This window comes from Neodiprion virginianus, chromosome 1, assembly GCF_021901495.1.
Source record: "Neodiprion virginianus isolate iyNeoVirg1 chromosome 1, iyNeoVirg1.1, whole genome shotgun sequence".
In the NCBI taxonomy this organism is placed as follows: domain Eukaryota; kingdom Metazoa; phylum Arthropoda; class Insecta; order Hymenoptera; family Diprionidae; genus Neodiprion; species Neodiprion virginianus.
In genome coordinates, this window is record NC_060877.1 from 34,252,670 (window position 1) to 34,269,243 (window position 16,574).

Sequence of the window (16,574 nt, forward strand, 5' to 3'; positions counted from 1 at the left end):
TTCTTACACTATACAATATACATCGCTGGAAGGAAAAAAAGTTCTTCTCATCACTTTTAAAGATGCGATAAAATTCAGTGGTCTACTTTCAGCGGAATTTTTATTTCAACAGTGGAATTTCAGATTTTTCTTCTTTTTTTCCTCGTTCAACAACTATATAAACATATTTTATCAGGATGAAAAATCGTCAACATTCTAACAGATTGCCTGCATCGTCAATTCTACATTCAAAGGGGTTCAAGGATACTTTCTTCTCTTTGATACTTTGTTACTTTCCTCTTGTCCTGGGTAAAACCGTAATCAGAACATTCGAATAAACATAGATTTATCAAATCGATCCCTTACAGACATTTTACAGATACTGTGTAATCGTATCACCTGCATGTAACCGATTTCTGCTCGATAACACTGGATCGGTTTTGTTTTATTTAAACTACCATAAGACGATTGTACGGCTTTAGAGAGTCCACGCGTTTAAATGAAAGATACGGAATACAAGTTTCTTGTAGCAATACGATTGTTGGGAGCCTAGCTACATCTTGTGTTACACGTTTGTCGCAGAACCAGCAAAGAACTAGTTCCTAGCGGCTGGCAATGGGGCGGCTGCAGCGCTGACGTTACGTACGGCATGAGGTGAGTGGTTTTATTCTCTTTTCACCGTCTTGTTATCTTCCGTGCTCGGCGGAAGATCATACCGCAATATCACAGGGCAGATCTACAGCCAGCGTACGCGGTCTCCCGAGCATGTGCTAAATCTGAATGTGAGCATCTGCACGTACATTGTACGTCCTTAGCTGATCCTCAGCTCGCGCGAAGGTGCTGCAATCATGTTTATCTGGCGAATGAGTTAAGGCGATATTTCTGGCTAAGGGGCGTTCGAATTTTCTCGACGTAAGATCATCTCGGTATTTATCATCTTTGGGTGTGCGCGGCTTACTTTTTTTTTTTTTACAGTTATCTTATGCCGCAATTCGCCTATAGAGATAACGTGGATGTATTCCGTGATTATCATACGTAACACGTCGTAATCGTTCGATTAATTTAAACTTTATGTCCATACGTCTTGTTTTAAACGAATACTTTTAACGGTAGGTTCGCGCGTAGGTTTCTCGACGCGAGGGAGATCGAAGGAGACGCTCGAAGTCTGATGAATCTTCACAACAACAAGGCAGGACGAAAGGTAAGAATTTTATACGCCATTTTACGTAGACTTTTCAGTATTATTTAAGTGTAAACAGATTATGCCGAGAAAAAATTCAATCTGCATTTGCAATTCTTTCCTTAATCGCTGTTTGAGAGAATTTCAATTTTCGAACCACTTTACTCTGAAAGGTTATAGTACGTGTAAAGAATGAGTAAGTTCACGAACTTTTGACCGCATTGCGGCAACGAAGCAACGTGAATGTGATAAAAGACTAGATTTCAGATCTTGTAAGAAAACTAAACCGTAAATAAGATTGGTTCTGCATTCCAAATACAATTAAGCTTCGGTTTCGTGCTTCTCATTCCCGTGAAAGTTAACGTTTTGGTTTCGGTATTAGGGCCAGTTAGTGAGGCAGTAAAGCGAAGAAGCGCGTGAAGGAGTAGCCGTTGTACAGATAAATTTAATGGTTCGGCTAGTCCGCTTTACAACCACTTGAGAACATGCGGTCAGGAGTTCATTGGAGTTTTATGGTGGTACAGGTCACGAGAGTATTGAATTCAAGTCTCTCTCGCGCTTTTTGATCTCGAGTTCCGTGAACGCAGACGCGTTAAGTTGCCTTATAGGATATCGAAGGCAAACGAGTGAATTGAAAGCCGTGCGTGCGCGTGTCTGTGAATGTGCATAAAGGTAAATTGTAACTAAACTTTAATGCTCGACAACAGAGTTTATCGCGATAATGCAATATTGCAATACGTTATGCTTTTCGAATCGTAGGAGGTGACGGAATTAGAAAACCAGTTACCCTCGAGTATATATCGGGATTTAAAGACCGTACCTTTCGAACAGGACCCAAAGAATGAAAAATAAAAGTATAAACTCGCGATGCGCGGAGATGAGCCGATAATGCAATTAACCGCAGCTCGGCTGCATCGTCCCATTATAGTTGTTTTACGTATTTAGCTCATTGCGCTTTATGGGCAGTAAAAATTTCATCCTATAACCGGGTGATAAATCACTTTCCACCCGAAGACCTTCTTCCGCCGTATAGTACGTCTGGATGCGTGCAATCATACACGTACGTACCTACTTAACCACTTTGGAAGTGAGACCGCATGCCTGCTACGCTACAGCTACGCGCAGCAATCATAACTCGAAGTCACGACAAGTGTCTTGAGTGGGTATCTTCCATAGTCGAGGAAGTTCAAAGTGCACCGGGAACTCCGTCGACCGATCGCCCGTCGGACTTATTTGATCTCCGATGAACATGCGCGAGCGAAGTCGAAGCGCGACGCGATCAGGCCGAACGTAATGCAGGCCGAGTCGTGAATATTAACGAGAAGGAGCTCAGGAACCGTCCGTCGATGGGTCAGCACGGATATCGCTTACTCAGTCGCTCCTCGAACTCCATCAATACTGATTTACTGACCAATATAACCACGGGCCAATCACGACCGGGAGACAATGTCCGTTCGTTCCTTGGCGCGTATCTCGAGTCGTAATTATCACCGCGCCTAACCATTCCAATTAAAACATCACCGCTGTCCCTTCACCTTGAATATCATCGGTACAGACGCGTTGCACGGGGCCGTTTCTTATCAGAATTTATGGTAGCCATCTCCAGCCATTGGTATGCATTGCGTTATTCGTTATTGGCACCAAGTACATAGGTATTCGGTTTCCAAAAAAAAAAAAAACGCCTTCGGTCAGGGAGAATTTCGCAGATTTCGAATGATCCCTGTGTATCGAGTAAAATTTAAATCGTCCCCGAAAAAATGATATGATAATTGATCAAATTTTCTCTCTGATTTGAGATGGTGAAGGCCCTTCTACAAACGGAATGCAAGTGCCACGGTATTTCCGGTTCCTGCACGGTAAGAACATGCTGGCGAAAGCTGCCCAGCTTCCGGCAAATCGGCGACGCCCTGATGAAAAAATATCACCGTGCACGTCCAGTACTGGCGATTACGCCAGTTCTGCCACCAACCGTACAGGTACAAAATGTTTCCAATCGTTGACTTCTCGTCTTTTATAATCGAAGACAAAAGTTTAAAAAAAAAAAAAACTCTGTACGTACCTGCAATAGTAAATTGAAAACCAAAAAAAAAAACGAAGAAAAACCGTTTTTCATTCGCATAGTTATTCAATGCTCGAATTCGTTTGTAGAATTGATTGAAGAAAAAAAAAACAAAAAAAAAAAACAAAATCGGTTTCACAGCCTTTTTTAACTTCCCTCCGTTCAATTAGCCCAAAGAAATAATTGTATAACGATGGCACTCTTCAGAGCTTCGCCGGCGAATCCCCGCCGTCGGATATGACGCCGATTTTGGGCAACGACGCGAAAACGCAAGGCAAAACCGCGAACGATCCGGCAAAATCGCGGCGCGAACGTAGGCCAAGGAAAAAAGGCAACAAACCACGAAGGCCGCATTTGGTCTTGAAGAGGCCCAGACCCAGCAACGGACCCGGCCACGGACCAAAACGGATCCCGAAACGAAGTGAACTCGTGTTTCTCCAGCCGTCCCCCAATTACTGCGAGCCGGACTTGGCCCACGGCAGCTTTGGCACGCAAGGCCGCACCTGCAATCGCACTAGCCGAGGTGAGGGTCGACGATTCGCTCGAAGAAGGGCATCGGAATATTGCGAATTCGCGTTTCGCGAGGGAGATACGCCGAGTGACGGAAACTCGTTTTAACCAGAGTAACGACGACTATTCTTTCATACTCTCATATTTCTAGATACAGACGGATGCGATCTGATGTGTTGCGGCCGGGGTTACAATACTCACCAGTACACGAAAGTCTTCCAATGCCGTTGCAAGTTCCACTGGTGCTGTCTCGTCAAGTGCGACACGTGTACGGATCGGATCGAGGAATACACGTGCAAGTAACGCGTTATATTATACGCGTAAACTCACACCTATATACATATTACGTAATGTAAGAGAAAGTACAATTGCGCTCGTTTTGTTTCTCAAATCACAATTATGTGTAATATATTATATAGGTACGTATAAGCGCGACAAGAGTCGCGTTCGCATAATGATTGTAACTCGTAATTATACATAGAAAACACCGCCCCTTCAACCAATTTAGACAAATTACTTCACCGCAATTGATCGTTGGTTTCAGTATCATATTTACCTTGTTTTATAATGTACATAAGTACACGTTGTTTCGGAAAATTGCGGCAAGTTTTTATTAAATTTATGTAATTGAAACACGAACCAAAAACTTATAGATCTGTTCGATAGACATATGAATGTCATTAGTACGTGTATAGCTATAGTCGTATACGAATACGTATAACAGTTGTATGAAATTCCATAGGTTTCTAATCACCCAAAATATTTTATAGCGTAGAAAACGAAACAAATAAAAAAACCGCGAATTAATTTTTTACACAGTCTCGTCGACACCGGATCTCAGGGACTGCAACATTTTCCGTAATCGATTGTACTTACGATAATTGACTCGATCTGAATGATTAACTTTATAATGTATATTTATATAAGTTATACGTTAATAATAATCAGCGCAGTAATGACTATGTAATTTTAATATAAATGTACTTAACCTGTGACCATAGACAACATGACACTAGGCTGTATAATATATGAGAATAATAATTTTACAGAAAAGTCCGTAAATAAGATTATACCAGCGATTAGACGTTACGTAATGGTAGAAATAACGATAATTTTAATTGTAATAATGATGATAGTGAAAGCGTTATATAGAACCTAATTCATGTTTAATAGCGGCGTACTACGTAAATTATTATTTATTAAAAAAAGATACACAAAACATAAAAATAAAAGTAAACAGAACGCGAATAGATTATACTCAATGTACATGCATGCAAGTAATTGTAATCTAATGTCTCCCCGTCGATTACCACATCATTCGTTTTACATATTTATTGTATACACGTACACGCGCGCACACGTCTTTTAAAGTATCGACAGACTTGCTTATTCAACAAAATTCTTGAGAAAAGCTAACAGAAATTTAAAACCTCGGTGAAAATATTTGAAATTGATTTTTTAAATATTTATCCTAATTACGATATTTCACGTTTTATAAATGAGCTAACGGCGCTGGATTCAATTTCCACCTTTGCTGAATAATAATATCATTGTTCTCCAACTTGCTTAAACATTTTACGTCTGAAACAGATAAAGGATTTTGCCTGTTTGATATTCAAAACCAAAAGGCAACAGCTGGTAAGAGAGCGTATATCCATGCACCTCCGCTTACCTTGCGTTCGAAGATACTCGCGGATCGGTCCTTCGAAAATTGTAGCGGGAACTGCCATATTGACGTGGGGAAAGAGCGCTTTGTTACCGGCTGAGGTCGCATTGCAAACAACGATTCCTACCAGCTCACCTCCTGGCCAAGTGGCAACCGGTCCACCACTTGCGCCGCTCTGGATGCAGCACGATGTTTGCAACATTCCGACCGACACGTGAGACACTCTTCCGCGTGTAACCGTTGGGAGGATTTGCGGCTGGTCGCGAGTTGAGAATAGCGGGAAACCGGCGCATACAACTTCGTCTCCTGGAGTATTGAATTGCATTGTGTAATTTACTTCAGCTATTGTCGGATCTTCTACCAATGTCAATTGATTGGGTTGAACATACTGTTATTACATATACTGAAAATTTCCGATAATTTGCTCCGATGTGTAAGTAACAGATTTGTAAAACATTGGAAATCATGAGCTCTGCCGGGTAAAACTCACGTGAGATTGAATGGAATGAGACTGGGAAAGATTTGTAATGCAATGCATCGAGTGAATGTTTGCAATATTATTGATCACTGACGCATCGGTGTGCATGATTCAAATTTATGATGAAGAGCGTGGTTTTCTGGGGACCGTGTACTATTATTCTTCTGATTTTCGAAATGAATAATTTGTAAATATGTTTCATTAACGGCATCAAAGAAAATCTGCGGAAATCCGACTTGAAGATAGTGATTTTTAAATTTAAAATATATTCAAACATATGATTTGTTAGTATTTTTGATTAAATGAAAAATCAAGTATCAATGAAGATTATTTCATTTTCTGTGAGGAGTGCGTAAAATCTAGACGATCGAGAAGAATATTGAATATTGAATAGGGCTGACCTATCATGCCCAGTAATCATGAAATGATAGATTGTACTTGTGGCGTCGACTGCAAAGGGATCAAGGTATACGTAAAAATCTATTACGATCCTGGCGTTTCTTGGGGGATTCTTCGGCATCGAATTCAACCACTGAAATATCTCGTGGGTAATAATCGAACCCGCTATACATGTTATTTCAATTGCAGTGTTGAAAATTTATTAATGATTGATTTGAAAACTTACGATTAGTCTGTTTATTCGCTGCGTAGGCAATATATGTTACACGGAACTTGAAAACCATCCAAACCATTGAAAAGCAAAAATACAAATGAATGTGAAACTGGTTGACGATGAATAATGTGTATACAGGGAATATTAATTGATGAAGTTGAAATTTCGTCATTATTTTCAGACGCCTTGGAGAAAAGGAGTTACACCGTTGAATTATTACCAAAAAAACTGTGAGATTGCGTAGAAATTAATATTTGCAAGAGGATAATATATCATCTAAAATTAATGGACATACATTTTTAATCGACAATCTCTGAGACGCGAGAGAAAATTAGAGACATATTTTCAGAATTTCTGTACTTTGTGATAATACGTGATATCTTATTCCGTAAATACGAATTATCAGCTATCAAGGTGGGTGACTCTAATTAATCCAATGGTATCAATAACTCATCATTAAAACAATTTTTGTTAATGAATATCAGGCGTATAGTTTTTTATCAAGTACCTAACGAGTACAGAAGTCTAGAATCCCAGTGCATTTTTCGTGTATTATGTACTCAAACGCACTTCAATACAGTTTGAATACTACATTCTCGACGTCCAAAAAGTTATTTCACCTTGTCTTATTGGTAGGACTAAGAATTGATGTGCAAGTAACGGGTGAGCTTCGAAAAAACATTTCAAAACCGTAATAAATCACGTACGCAATGTGACATTCCAGACTTGTTTCACTATAATTTTGACTACGGAAAAAAAGTGGCAATCGCGTAACCTTTGAACTTTGACCACTAAACTTTACGGATACAACAAATCGTGTTGTTTAAAAAACCAACGAAAAGTTTAGCAAAAACCTGCACCTAATCGCAAGCAACCCGTGTACCACGAGTGATAGGGATTTATCATTTTCTTCTTGATCGTTTGGCGAGATGAAACCACAAACTGACGCAACAAGAAGCGTCATCTGAACATTGCTTTGGTGAACTTATTTCACAGCAAAAAAATAAGAGAGACCCAATACGAATGATAAAAGTTTCTTGCTATGGCTGAGGGTATTCTGCATCACTGTCCTATAGTTAGTAACGCGGAATCAGAGATGTTTGTATAATCATGGTACCATGTAACCGTATAAACATCTTACCAAAACCTGCAAATCATGCATCCCAATTATATGCCATTTAGAACATACGTATTTTCCTGTTTGTGAGATCATTTTGAAAACGCTCGAAAACCCAATTTTTCCATCTCTCACATAATTATGTTGGATGAATAGAATTTATTTTGTGGTATAACGACCTGAGAACGACCGAAATGAATAGCAAAACTTGTAGGGGTTGTTTAATCGTTGAGTTAGGACACGCAAATTACTGCAATTGACGACTGCTTCAACGTCTCGAGAATTGTGTTATCCCGTTTGTTTACGTAGCGAATAAATTATAGTAATTGAATATGGAATAATTGCCTGTTAGACCTCTCAGGAATCAGTGATTTCTCGTAAAATCAAGAAGAGGGCAACGGTGCGATTTTTGTTTAAAAAACACACACACGATTCATTCGTGGCATATCTAATTTGCGGTTAGGTTTTTACGCGATGTAGAACAATTGCTGGATGATTCAAAAATCGACGTTTCATGGTCTTATATGAATTCGTTGGCTAACGATCGCGATAGACGCTGCACTGAAAAAACACTTTGCAGACGCAAGACTTTCAAAATATTTGTCGCAAACAATGAGGGGATGAGATCAAGCATTGTTTTTCCATCGTTTTGTACGGCGTCTACAAAGAATAGCAATAACAAAGCCTGCATCAATAGATTCGTGACTCGTTATACATTGTCCGAGAAGTGAAATAAAAGTAAATATTTTACAGAAAATTAAACGATGGGTGTAAAACAAAAACAAAAGCATACGAAGAGGCGTGTTAACGATACTCTGTAAATAGCATCAAGCATAAACGTGAAATGGCTATTAAAAACTCACTTTTCCGGATGAGCGTGGTGGCCATAGAGACGTTCTGCAAAGAGACCACTTCCTGTGGCTCTACACGTACGATTGCCAAGTCGTAGGATTTCTCGTTTGGCGTTTTGTAGACCAGTTCACCTCGCGCGGAGAAATTTACATTGGATATTGTTATCCTGCTGTTCGGCGCCTTGAACAAATCGCGATAATTCATAATTGGCACATGAATTGTTGGACAAATATCACACACAGCCGAGCAGCCATCGGGATGGATCATTAGAGAGATACAAAAAAGTGATGAAAATATTTACCTCTTTCACCACGTGAGAGCAGGTCAAAAACGTCCCAGTCGCCTTATCAACTAAAACACCTGATCCCCAGACTGATCCGCAGCTCACAACGACCACACTTCTATCCAGCATTCCTTCATAGGTTGCGAATAGCGTCGAAAAAATGAGATAACAAAGTGAATGAAATTTTCAGATTTTCAGATTTTTCCCCTTGCGCTAAGATCGTGAACCGGTAAATAGGATGCTTAAAGTATGTGAGATAACAATTTACGAACAGAAAATTAAGTTTATTGTATGTATATTAAGATACGGAGGATGCCTGAGATATTTCATTCAATTTTTGCAGTAGCAGGGATCATAATCAAGCGCAAACGGTTAATTTTACATCCCTGCACTTGTCCTTACGTGCAAGTTACTTACTGACTGTACTGGGACCTAAAATAGGTGATCTGAGAATGATGTTTGTGCCAGAAATATCCAGGATGCGGTGTAAACACGGGATCAAACTCACCCCTAGAGTATAGCCGACCCATTCACCCCGACACCAACTCAGCGGGGCGATCACGATGCCAGAAACGGCTCTGTGCCCGCTATTAAAGGGTAGTTAAAAAAGCATCAGATGAGGTATTGTAAAGAATCATTTTTCAAGCCTGCTAGGTGGGCATTTGAGAGTCCGCAGCGAAACGTTACACAATTCATTACACGATCAGACCAATTCGCTCTACGACCTTGTCTAATCGGTTAGCGAATCGAACACCAAGGTCAATTATCACGAGAAACGTGTCAACATTGGCGTTATAAATATAACGACGACCTTTTTTTCCGTCGAATGTCGAATCAGATCAGACCGTGGTGAAGAAAATCTCACGCCTGGCGGTTTTTTACAGGTTGCTGGAAGAAGTAGATAGATATTGTTATAGCAAGTATACATACCTTTTATATTTGATGAAAATCGGCCCGCCTTCGCAGCCGATGACAGCGTTAGTGTCGGTCAGCAGAAGAGATTTGGAGGGTCCTAAAACGTTGCTGACGACGCCGGTAGATACGGAATTTATGAAGACAGGATTCCCGAAGGGCGTCGATTCGATCTCGACCTCCTGACCTCTCTGTGGGAGTGCCAAGACTTTGACGAAATTTCTGAGAACGTCCCGCAGTTCGACGATGGGATTCGAGCTGGCCGCGTCACCGTTTTGTATCCTGAGGAGCAGTAGCAGTGGGAATAACTCGTTGTCAGCAACGGCGACGTTTTCGCAGAACCTCCAGGAGGAGAGGATTCCTTCGAAAGCGTCTGCGAGCAGTGGACATTTCCATACCGCAGCTAGGCGAGCCTTTTTGGTCCTAAAAGTCAGCACGGGTCGATCGCACGTTTCGTCCGACAACGAGATCCTGCTCATTTTCGGAATTACTTTTGCGCCGCAACATGGCGGTGACCCGGTTCCGGTGTCTTTGACTTCCCAAGACACCGAAAACTCGATGAAAGGCTTTCTGTCCGAGCTTTTAGTCAGCACTCCAGCCTTCAAGTCTTTAGCGATCGAGCGCAACTGGTTACTTTGCAACGTCCATGGCTCTAGCAGACTTCCATGGGCCAATACCCAGTTCTCCGAAATTAACGTGCCTGAGGAGCCGAAAATATTCTTCGTATCCTCCCGGGAATGTACTATATAGGATATCAGAACACTCGTAGGCTCCATCTGAAACATAGAAAGAAAGAAAGTTCTTAAATACCAATTTCATAATTTGGAAAGATTAGCGATTTTTGCAAAAGAGTAATATAATCGCCAGCGTGGCTTTAGTCGATAAATCCCAAGAGATTCTTTGCGATGCGGTTCAACAGTGGGGTACTCATCTATACATTGCGGGAAGACTCATTACTTGATCATCGTTCTGCGATTACACTTTGAAGCATGAGTCTCGAGCTTGATAATTAGAGCGTAAAACGAGAATCAAGGAGATGCTTTTTCTGCAGCTCGACCTTCGTCGACGTCTTCTCGAGGACTAACTGCAGTGGTAATACAGCGAGTTTCGTATCAAGATGGGGTAATTGGCGGCGGCCATAACAATTGCGGTAAACAAGGGAAAGAATCCACATCAAATTAGAACGAGTCTGTTGAGGGAGCGATTCGAGCTCACACCGCAAACTCCAGGCCATTAGTGTATTATTAATCATCCAATTGCAATGGCATTGGCAATAGGATGAATTGATGGGGACCTCATACGGAGCGTCATGGATTCCGTAGAAGCGAATAACGCTCGTCACTTATCAATCAGATATTCCAATCAATCTCTAAAATCATCTCGTCGCCTCCGGGGATCAAAGTCAGCGGCTGACGAAGAGCGGTAAGAGCCGTATTCCGTTCCTCCGACTCCGCAACGGCGCACACGAACATAAAAAAAAAAAAAAACAGTCAACAAATTCCAGAGAATCTGCTGACGAGCTACTCCAACGCTCTACAACGGGCACTTGATGAGGAGTCTGGGCTCGGCTCATGATGCTTCCCAAGAATATCCTTAACTTCTAACCTTGTGATGAACTCTTCGAGGTCGTTCGTACGTCGTAGGCCAATTCCGTTCGGAATGACCACTGTCACCTCATTGTCATATTCAGAACACGCGTTTCTTGACACTTGGGGTCGAAATGAAATCCCCTTACGTAACACGAGGAAGACTTTGCACGATCGAAATATGGGAAAATTATGGTAATTGGCGGGCTTCTCAACGGTGTAGGAACAAGATCGGAATTCTTTTTGTAACAAAAAACGCTTCTCTACTCCATGAACGGTTTTTTTAATTCCATCTTTTTTGATCGTCGGCTGTTTGAAGTGGGAACGTTCCTTTCGCTTGAGAACCAGGCACGCCGAGATTGGCATTAACCCGTTTGGAACCTTTAATTACAACTTCAATCATTACGGACCACGTGATGCATAACACACCCGTGACTCACGATTACTTTGATCAGACATTTGCAAGTCATTCGTAGTTCCACGCTTCTAGAAGTTCGATCCGTATTAACACGCACGTGTATGGTGTATGAATTTCAACAGCGCCTATGACTCACCTCGGTTGAATCCTCGAGCTGTTATAGAATATTCCAGAGAGATCATGGCTCCCGCGGGCCGTGGATCTGCCGGCATTATTACACTGTATCCATCGCGTTCCTCGAATGGAATCTGAGTATATAATCTCGGACATTATCTCATACCCTAGGAACTTACTTAAATCGCAATTGTCTTATTCTGCAGACATGCCGATCTCGAGAATCCTTCGTCATCCTCTTACGACAATCATCATTAATTTCGTTACAGAATAAATCGGTGACGTTCTTTTGTTTATACGGCAGTATCCCGGAGTGTTCTGCCGCAGTGACGTCAATTCCACACAATGCAATCGTACGCTGATTATTCGCGATGGTCATCTTTGCGACGGAAATTCACCAGCCTCCGTCGCTCGGAGCAAGCTGACCACTGCTCACCCTGATTCCTGAGGCACAGGCGAAAACGAAACCTTCAGACTTGTCATTCGCGATTATCCAAGGTGGCTTAGAAACGGCGATAGAAAATAGGCATTCGAAGGTTCTTGGATTTGGATATGTGTTCACCTCTGTCAAACCGTCAGTGACTCGTTCATGATTAGATCTGAAGCCTGTCAAGCCGCGCAAAGCATCCAGCATATTAAATCGTTAGTGTGCACAAGGAAAATCCGGTTACTTCTACATGCATAATATCCTGTAGCGGAGTTTAGAGTCCAGCAAAACCCGTAATTCTGAAGTGGTTTGAACCAGAACTCCGCTGCATGGGTACGTTGCATCCGCTGTTAATTACTGGTTGTTATTTAGAAGGGAAATTGATCCGGTGGTTAACGAGACGGAACCGCAGTCCGTTCACTTTGGAGTTGAGACCGTATGCATATTGTCAGAGGGACTGATTAAGATCGCAGACATGTAATATTCGACATTCGAACAATTTTCTGTACCACTCGAAACGTATAACTACGTATTAGACGCGGTAATTCAGGTCAAATTAATTCCTGCAGCAATGTAAGCAAGCACCGAAGGCAGCTCCGCAGGCTGTTTCAGCTACGGTTAACTGCATCGAAGGACGATCTACGGCACTTGGGGGATGATGAGATAGGTATATTGGGTGCCCTATCACTTGCAGCTGTTAACAAAATTGGATTATTGAATCCAAGAATAACCAGCGATAACCATTGTACCAAGGAGTAACTCGACAACTTGTCGGTGACACTAAAAACGACACTTAATCACGAATAATCTTGTCACTGAATCGGCGGCTAAGCTGCATAGGTCAAGATCAAGGATACGCAAAGTATGATAAGAGTACACTTTGGAGCTAAACTTAGTTTTCAAATCTAAAGGGAGAAGCATGGTTCAAGTATGGGACCAAATTTCATTGACTGCTTATAATACTGCATTCAGGTATCCCAATTAGAACGAATTCTCTGATTTCACAAAATGTACTTATTGTTGGTCAGAAGAGTCATTCGCCTGATGGACCAGCAGAATTGCGAAGAAACTACTTACATCCAGAGGAAGTCTGATTGGCAAATCGATTGATCGGTGAAGGTGTGCCACGAAGCTTTTTGAATTTTAATCACTATGGCTGTACGTATCGGGCGGCAGATGAAAGGCGGCACTCTCGCAAGACACGAGAGAAATTGAGAAACATGCCCTTCGGGTATTGTACCCGGTGCTTGGATAAGATCTGCACTTTATCGAGGTCCAATTGGGATCAGAACGGGATCATTGGACGGATCCTGTCAGAATGAGAAAGCCGTTACAATGTAATGCCCAGGTCCATTAAATCACCGTCTATAAATAGAGCTTACCTTAGGTTTCGAGGTGTAAAAAAAAAAGGGTGAGGGGTCGGTCACACGCTGCGGGGCCTTACGTCATTCCATAAAAAGTCTTAACAGGGAGTGTAACAAAGGCAATCTCATTCCGGGGCAAAGAGGACAAACTAGCCTCGAGCTAGGGCTGATCTCATGTTGGTAGAAACCCGACACGCAGGTTCCACGTTCCGTGAAACTTGGGTGAATGAGTTACTTGTGGCGTTGCGAATTCGGCCAGCGATTACAGTGATGAAAATTCGATAATCGAGAAAATGGTGAACCATAAAGCGTAAAATAATTCACTCGAGCTTGGATCGAGAGACATTCGCTCCGTGGATCCGTTGCGTATACGAGGCGCAGAGGCAGGCCGATGCGATGGGCCTTTGAAAGGCCGATAGATAGCGTGTTGGAACGGTGGCGAGTTAAAAACTAGATAAAACATAATGGCGCCCGCCGGTGCCAAGCAGTCTACGTATGCCCTGCAAAAACCGGTCAGACAACTCGGCATCGTAGATCTATAGATCTAGACTGGCATACTACACGTATAACTCGGAACAGCCTCTCCGAGGCTCTTCGACCGATACAATTTTTCTCGTTGCGATCTCTTCTTGCGCTTATTTCTTGTGCCGTGGTGTGCGCATTTTGTTCTTACCTTTTGCCCTTCTCGCGATCTCTTTTATAACCTTTTGTTTTTAAATAGCCACGCCTCGCCCGGCCGCGTCCACTTCTTATTCTTCTTTTGCTTCTGCTTCTGCTTCTTCTTCTTCTTCTTCTTCTTCTTTTTCTTCTTTATTCTTTTTGTGTACCAGGGCAAGAATCGCGCCCTCATCGTGTGACCGTGGAGCGGCGGTAGAAATTCTTGGAACAATATCCATTGATCGTAACTTTTGAACCCGTTAACCGAAAACACCCTCCACCGGCGTTTCTCAATGGGAGATCGGTAGCTCGGTTCCGCCCTAACGAAGCTGAGTTGAAAAAGAAAGAGTTCAACCCGAGATTCATCCGGTGATACCGTACGAATTGATTTACCAAATCTGAGTATTGCGTATGCGAAAAAAAAAAAAAAACAAACCCCCAAGTATACGTGACGTGCCAACCGCGCTGAGTAGGCGCAATAATTACATGCTAGCGGTATTAGAAAGTCCGCTTCGCTATTCCCGCAGTAATCGTTACGCGCACGACTGTAATACGCGAAACGGAATTTCGCGTTTAAAGTTGGGCTTAATTGGTACTTGGCATAATTACCGTCTCGACTGTATAATTGGACCAGAAGAGAAGATAAAATCGCGGCGGTCAGCAGGCTCGAATGATCGGTCTGGGCTGGGCCACCCGATAGTGTCGCAAGATCCGAGTCCGGGACCAGGTGCATGGTGCCTGAAGCAGCGTACAGGTCGAGAGACAAGTATAAGGATGCCGTAACGATATCAAATGGTAAATCGATCCTTTAATCACGGCCGACGAGTTTCTAACCGGACTGGGATAGTTTCAATTTTACTATTCGATCGAATCGCCGATCGCGGAGCGATCCTAGCCAGGTTCGAAATCGAGCAACGTCGGCATGCGTACCGTTACGCCCCGCAACTTGGCTTAATGCCTGGGGCAAACGACGAGAATCGAGATAAAAATCACATCGAGGGGAAATCGAGCGCGAAACCGGCGTGCTGCGGCTGCCGCCCTGATCGGACATCGGCACCCGGTTCCTCACGCGGAGCCGCCTAGCCGGAGCGGAACGACTAGCTCGACGTCGTCGGCCCGGAGAGAGGATCTCGGTCCGCGGTGCCACGCTGTCTGCAGCAACGGGCGCTGCCTGCCAGCGTGTTCCATCCTTGGCGCTGTCTTTGTTTTCCCTTCGTTAAGATGCCGCGTTCGAGATTTCTCGGTAAGATAACCGCATCGCGGTTCGCAACGACTCGAACACCGCCGATCGCCCTCCCTCCCTCTCTCCCTCCGTCGAGCTTTTTATGTTATTACAATCCTCGGCCTCGCACCTGCGCCATCGGCAAATCTCCCTAAACTGCACCTTATACCGATCCCGATAATGATTCAACTTCTGTTTATTTATTGCTCACGCTTATCGCCCCGGCGTACCTGTCGATGTTTGCGCGTTGCTGCAAGTCGGTTTCAGACAACTAGGATCACGCACATCCTTTTATCAACTGACCAAAATTGACGATAGGTACTGATTCCAATCGTTCGCTGGTATTTCCAACTCATTTTACTCGGTTATATGTATACATGGCACGAAGACCGGAGAGTATAGCAAATGCAAATAATCGATGCACGTTTTCAAGTATATTATTAATTCCAAGATATTATTCAAACAATGCGGATAAAATGAAATTCATTTTTGCTTCAACTTCTCGCTCCAACGCACTCGCTGATTGTCATTTCTAGTTATCACCGCTATCGATATCACTCTCTACGTTGAACTTTGACACGGACACAGATTGTCGGCAACCGAGTGCGAGCCCCCAGCCTATGAATAGCCGCAGAGGATAACAGTGGCTAGCTTACGAAGGTCCGGCTATTTCGGGTCGACTAGGATACGCGATGCCTATGCACTCCTGCGGAGGATGCAGGAATGTCGTTACAAGGAGTCTCCTGCAGGCTAACAGCGTGTAAAATGCCTTCGTAAACGGCGTTACAAGGTCGTATTTCCGTTGGCCAGATAGAAACGCCTGCGGGCAGCAGTGCTGTTCGATACTGGAATTTAAAACGCATTTAATCACGCGATAAAAGTGTTTGGGGGCGAAAGCTGTTTGAGATAAAAGTTGGGAAAACGGTAAAAACAGTTCCAAAAATGATAGTGAACACGAATGAATTTGAATGACGCAAGCTTGTACGTAGGATCGTATCAACGGTTGGAAAAGATGTTTCACAATCGACGTCAAAGTCATCAAGTTTTAGTGTTTTTGTCCGCTAACGAGATCCCCACAAATTTCCTAAAAAAAACATTCTATCGACCTTAAATTTTAGTGTACAGTTTTAACGCCAA

At 42.8% G+C, this 16,574-nt stretch overlaps 2 protein-coding genes across 7 annotated transcripts in view; one reads left to right on the forward strand and one right to left on the reverse strand.

The window, feature by feature from the left end:
* LOC124310393 (protein Wnt-2) overlaps positions 1-5,114 on the forward strand; it is a 70,082-nt gene extending 64,968 nt beyond the window's left edge. For all 5 annotated transcript variants that reach the window (XM_046774279.1, XM_046774275.1, XM_046774276.1 and 2 more), the window contains 5 exons: positions 562-633; positions 1,093-1,180; positions 2,956-3,135; positions 3,426-3,741; positions 3,880-5,114. In XM_046774279.1, the coding sequence (XP_046630235.1) occupies positions 562-633; positions 1,093-1,180; positions 2,956-3,135; positions 3,426-3,741; positions 3,880-4,031 (808 nt within the window). In that variant the 3' untranslated portion in view covers positions 4,032-5,114. The remainder of the gene's footprint in view (positions 1-561; positions 634-1,092; positions 1,181-2,955; positions 3,136-3,425; positions 3,742-3,879) is intronic.
* LOC124310391 (peroxisomal leader peptide-processing protease) overlaps positions 1-16,574 on the reverse strand; it is a 111,309-nt gene that overhangs the window by 41,181 nt on the left and 53,554 nt on the right. The window contains exons 2-7 of one of the 2 annotated variants that reach the window (XM_046774270.1): positions 9,668-10,425; positions 9,155-9,324; positions 8,756-8,868; positions 8,466-8,634; positions 5,401-5,700; positions 4,952-5,309 (exon numbers count right to left, since the gene is read on the reverse strand). In XM_046774270.1, coding sequence (XP_046630226.1) covers positions 5,221-5,309; positions 5,401-5,700; positions 8,466-8,634; positions 8,756-8,868; positions 9,155-9,324; positions 9,668-10,425 — 1,599 coding nt within the window. In that variant the 3' untranslated portion in view covers positions 4,952-5,220. Of the gene's footprint in view, positions 1-4,951; positions 5,310-5,400; positions 5,701-8,465; positions 8,635-8,755; positions 8,869-9,154; positions 9,325-9,667; positions 10,426-16,574 lie in introns of those variants that run through there. The other variant, XM_046774271.1, reaches the window with a different exon arrangement.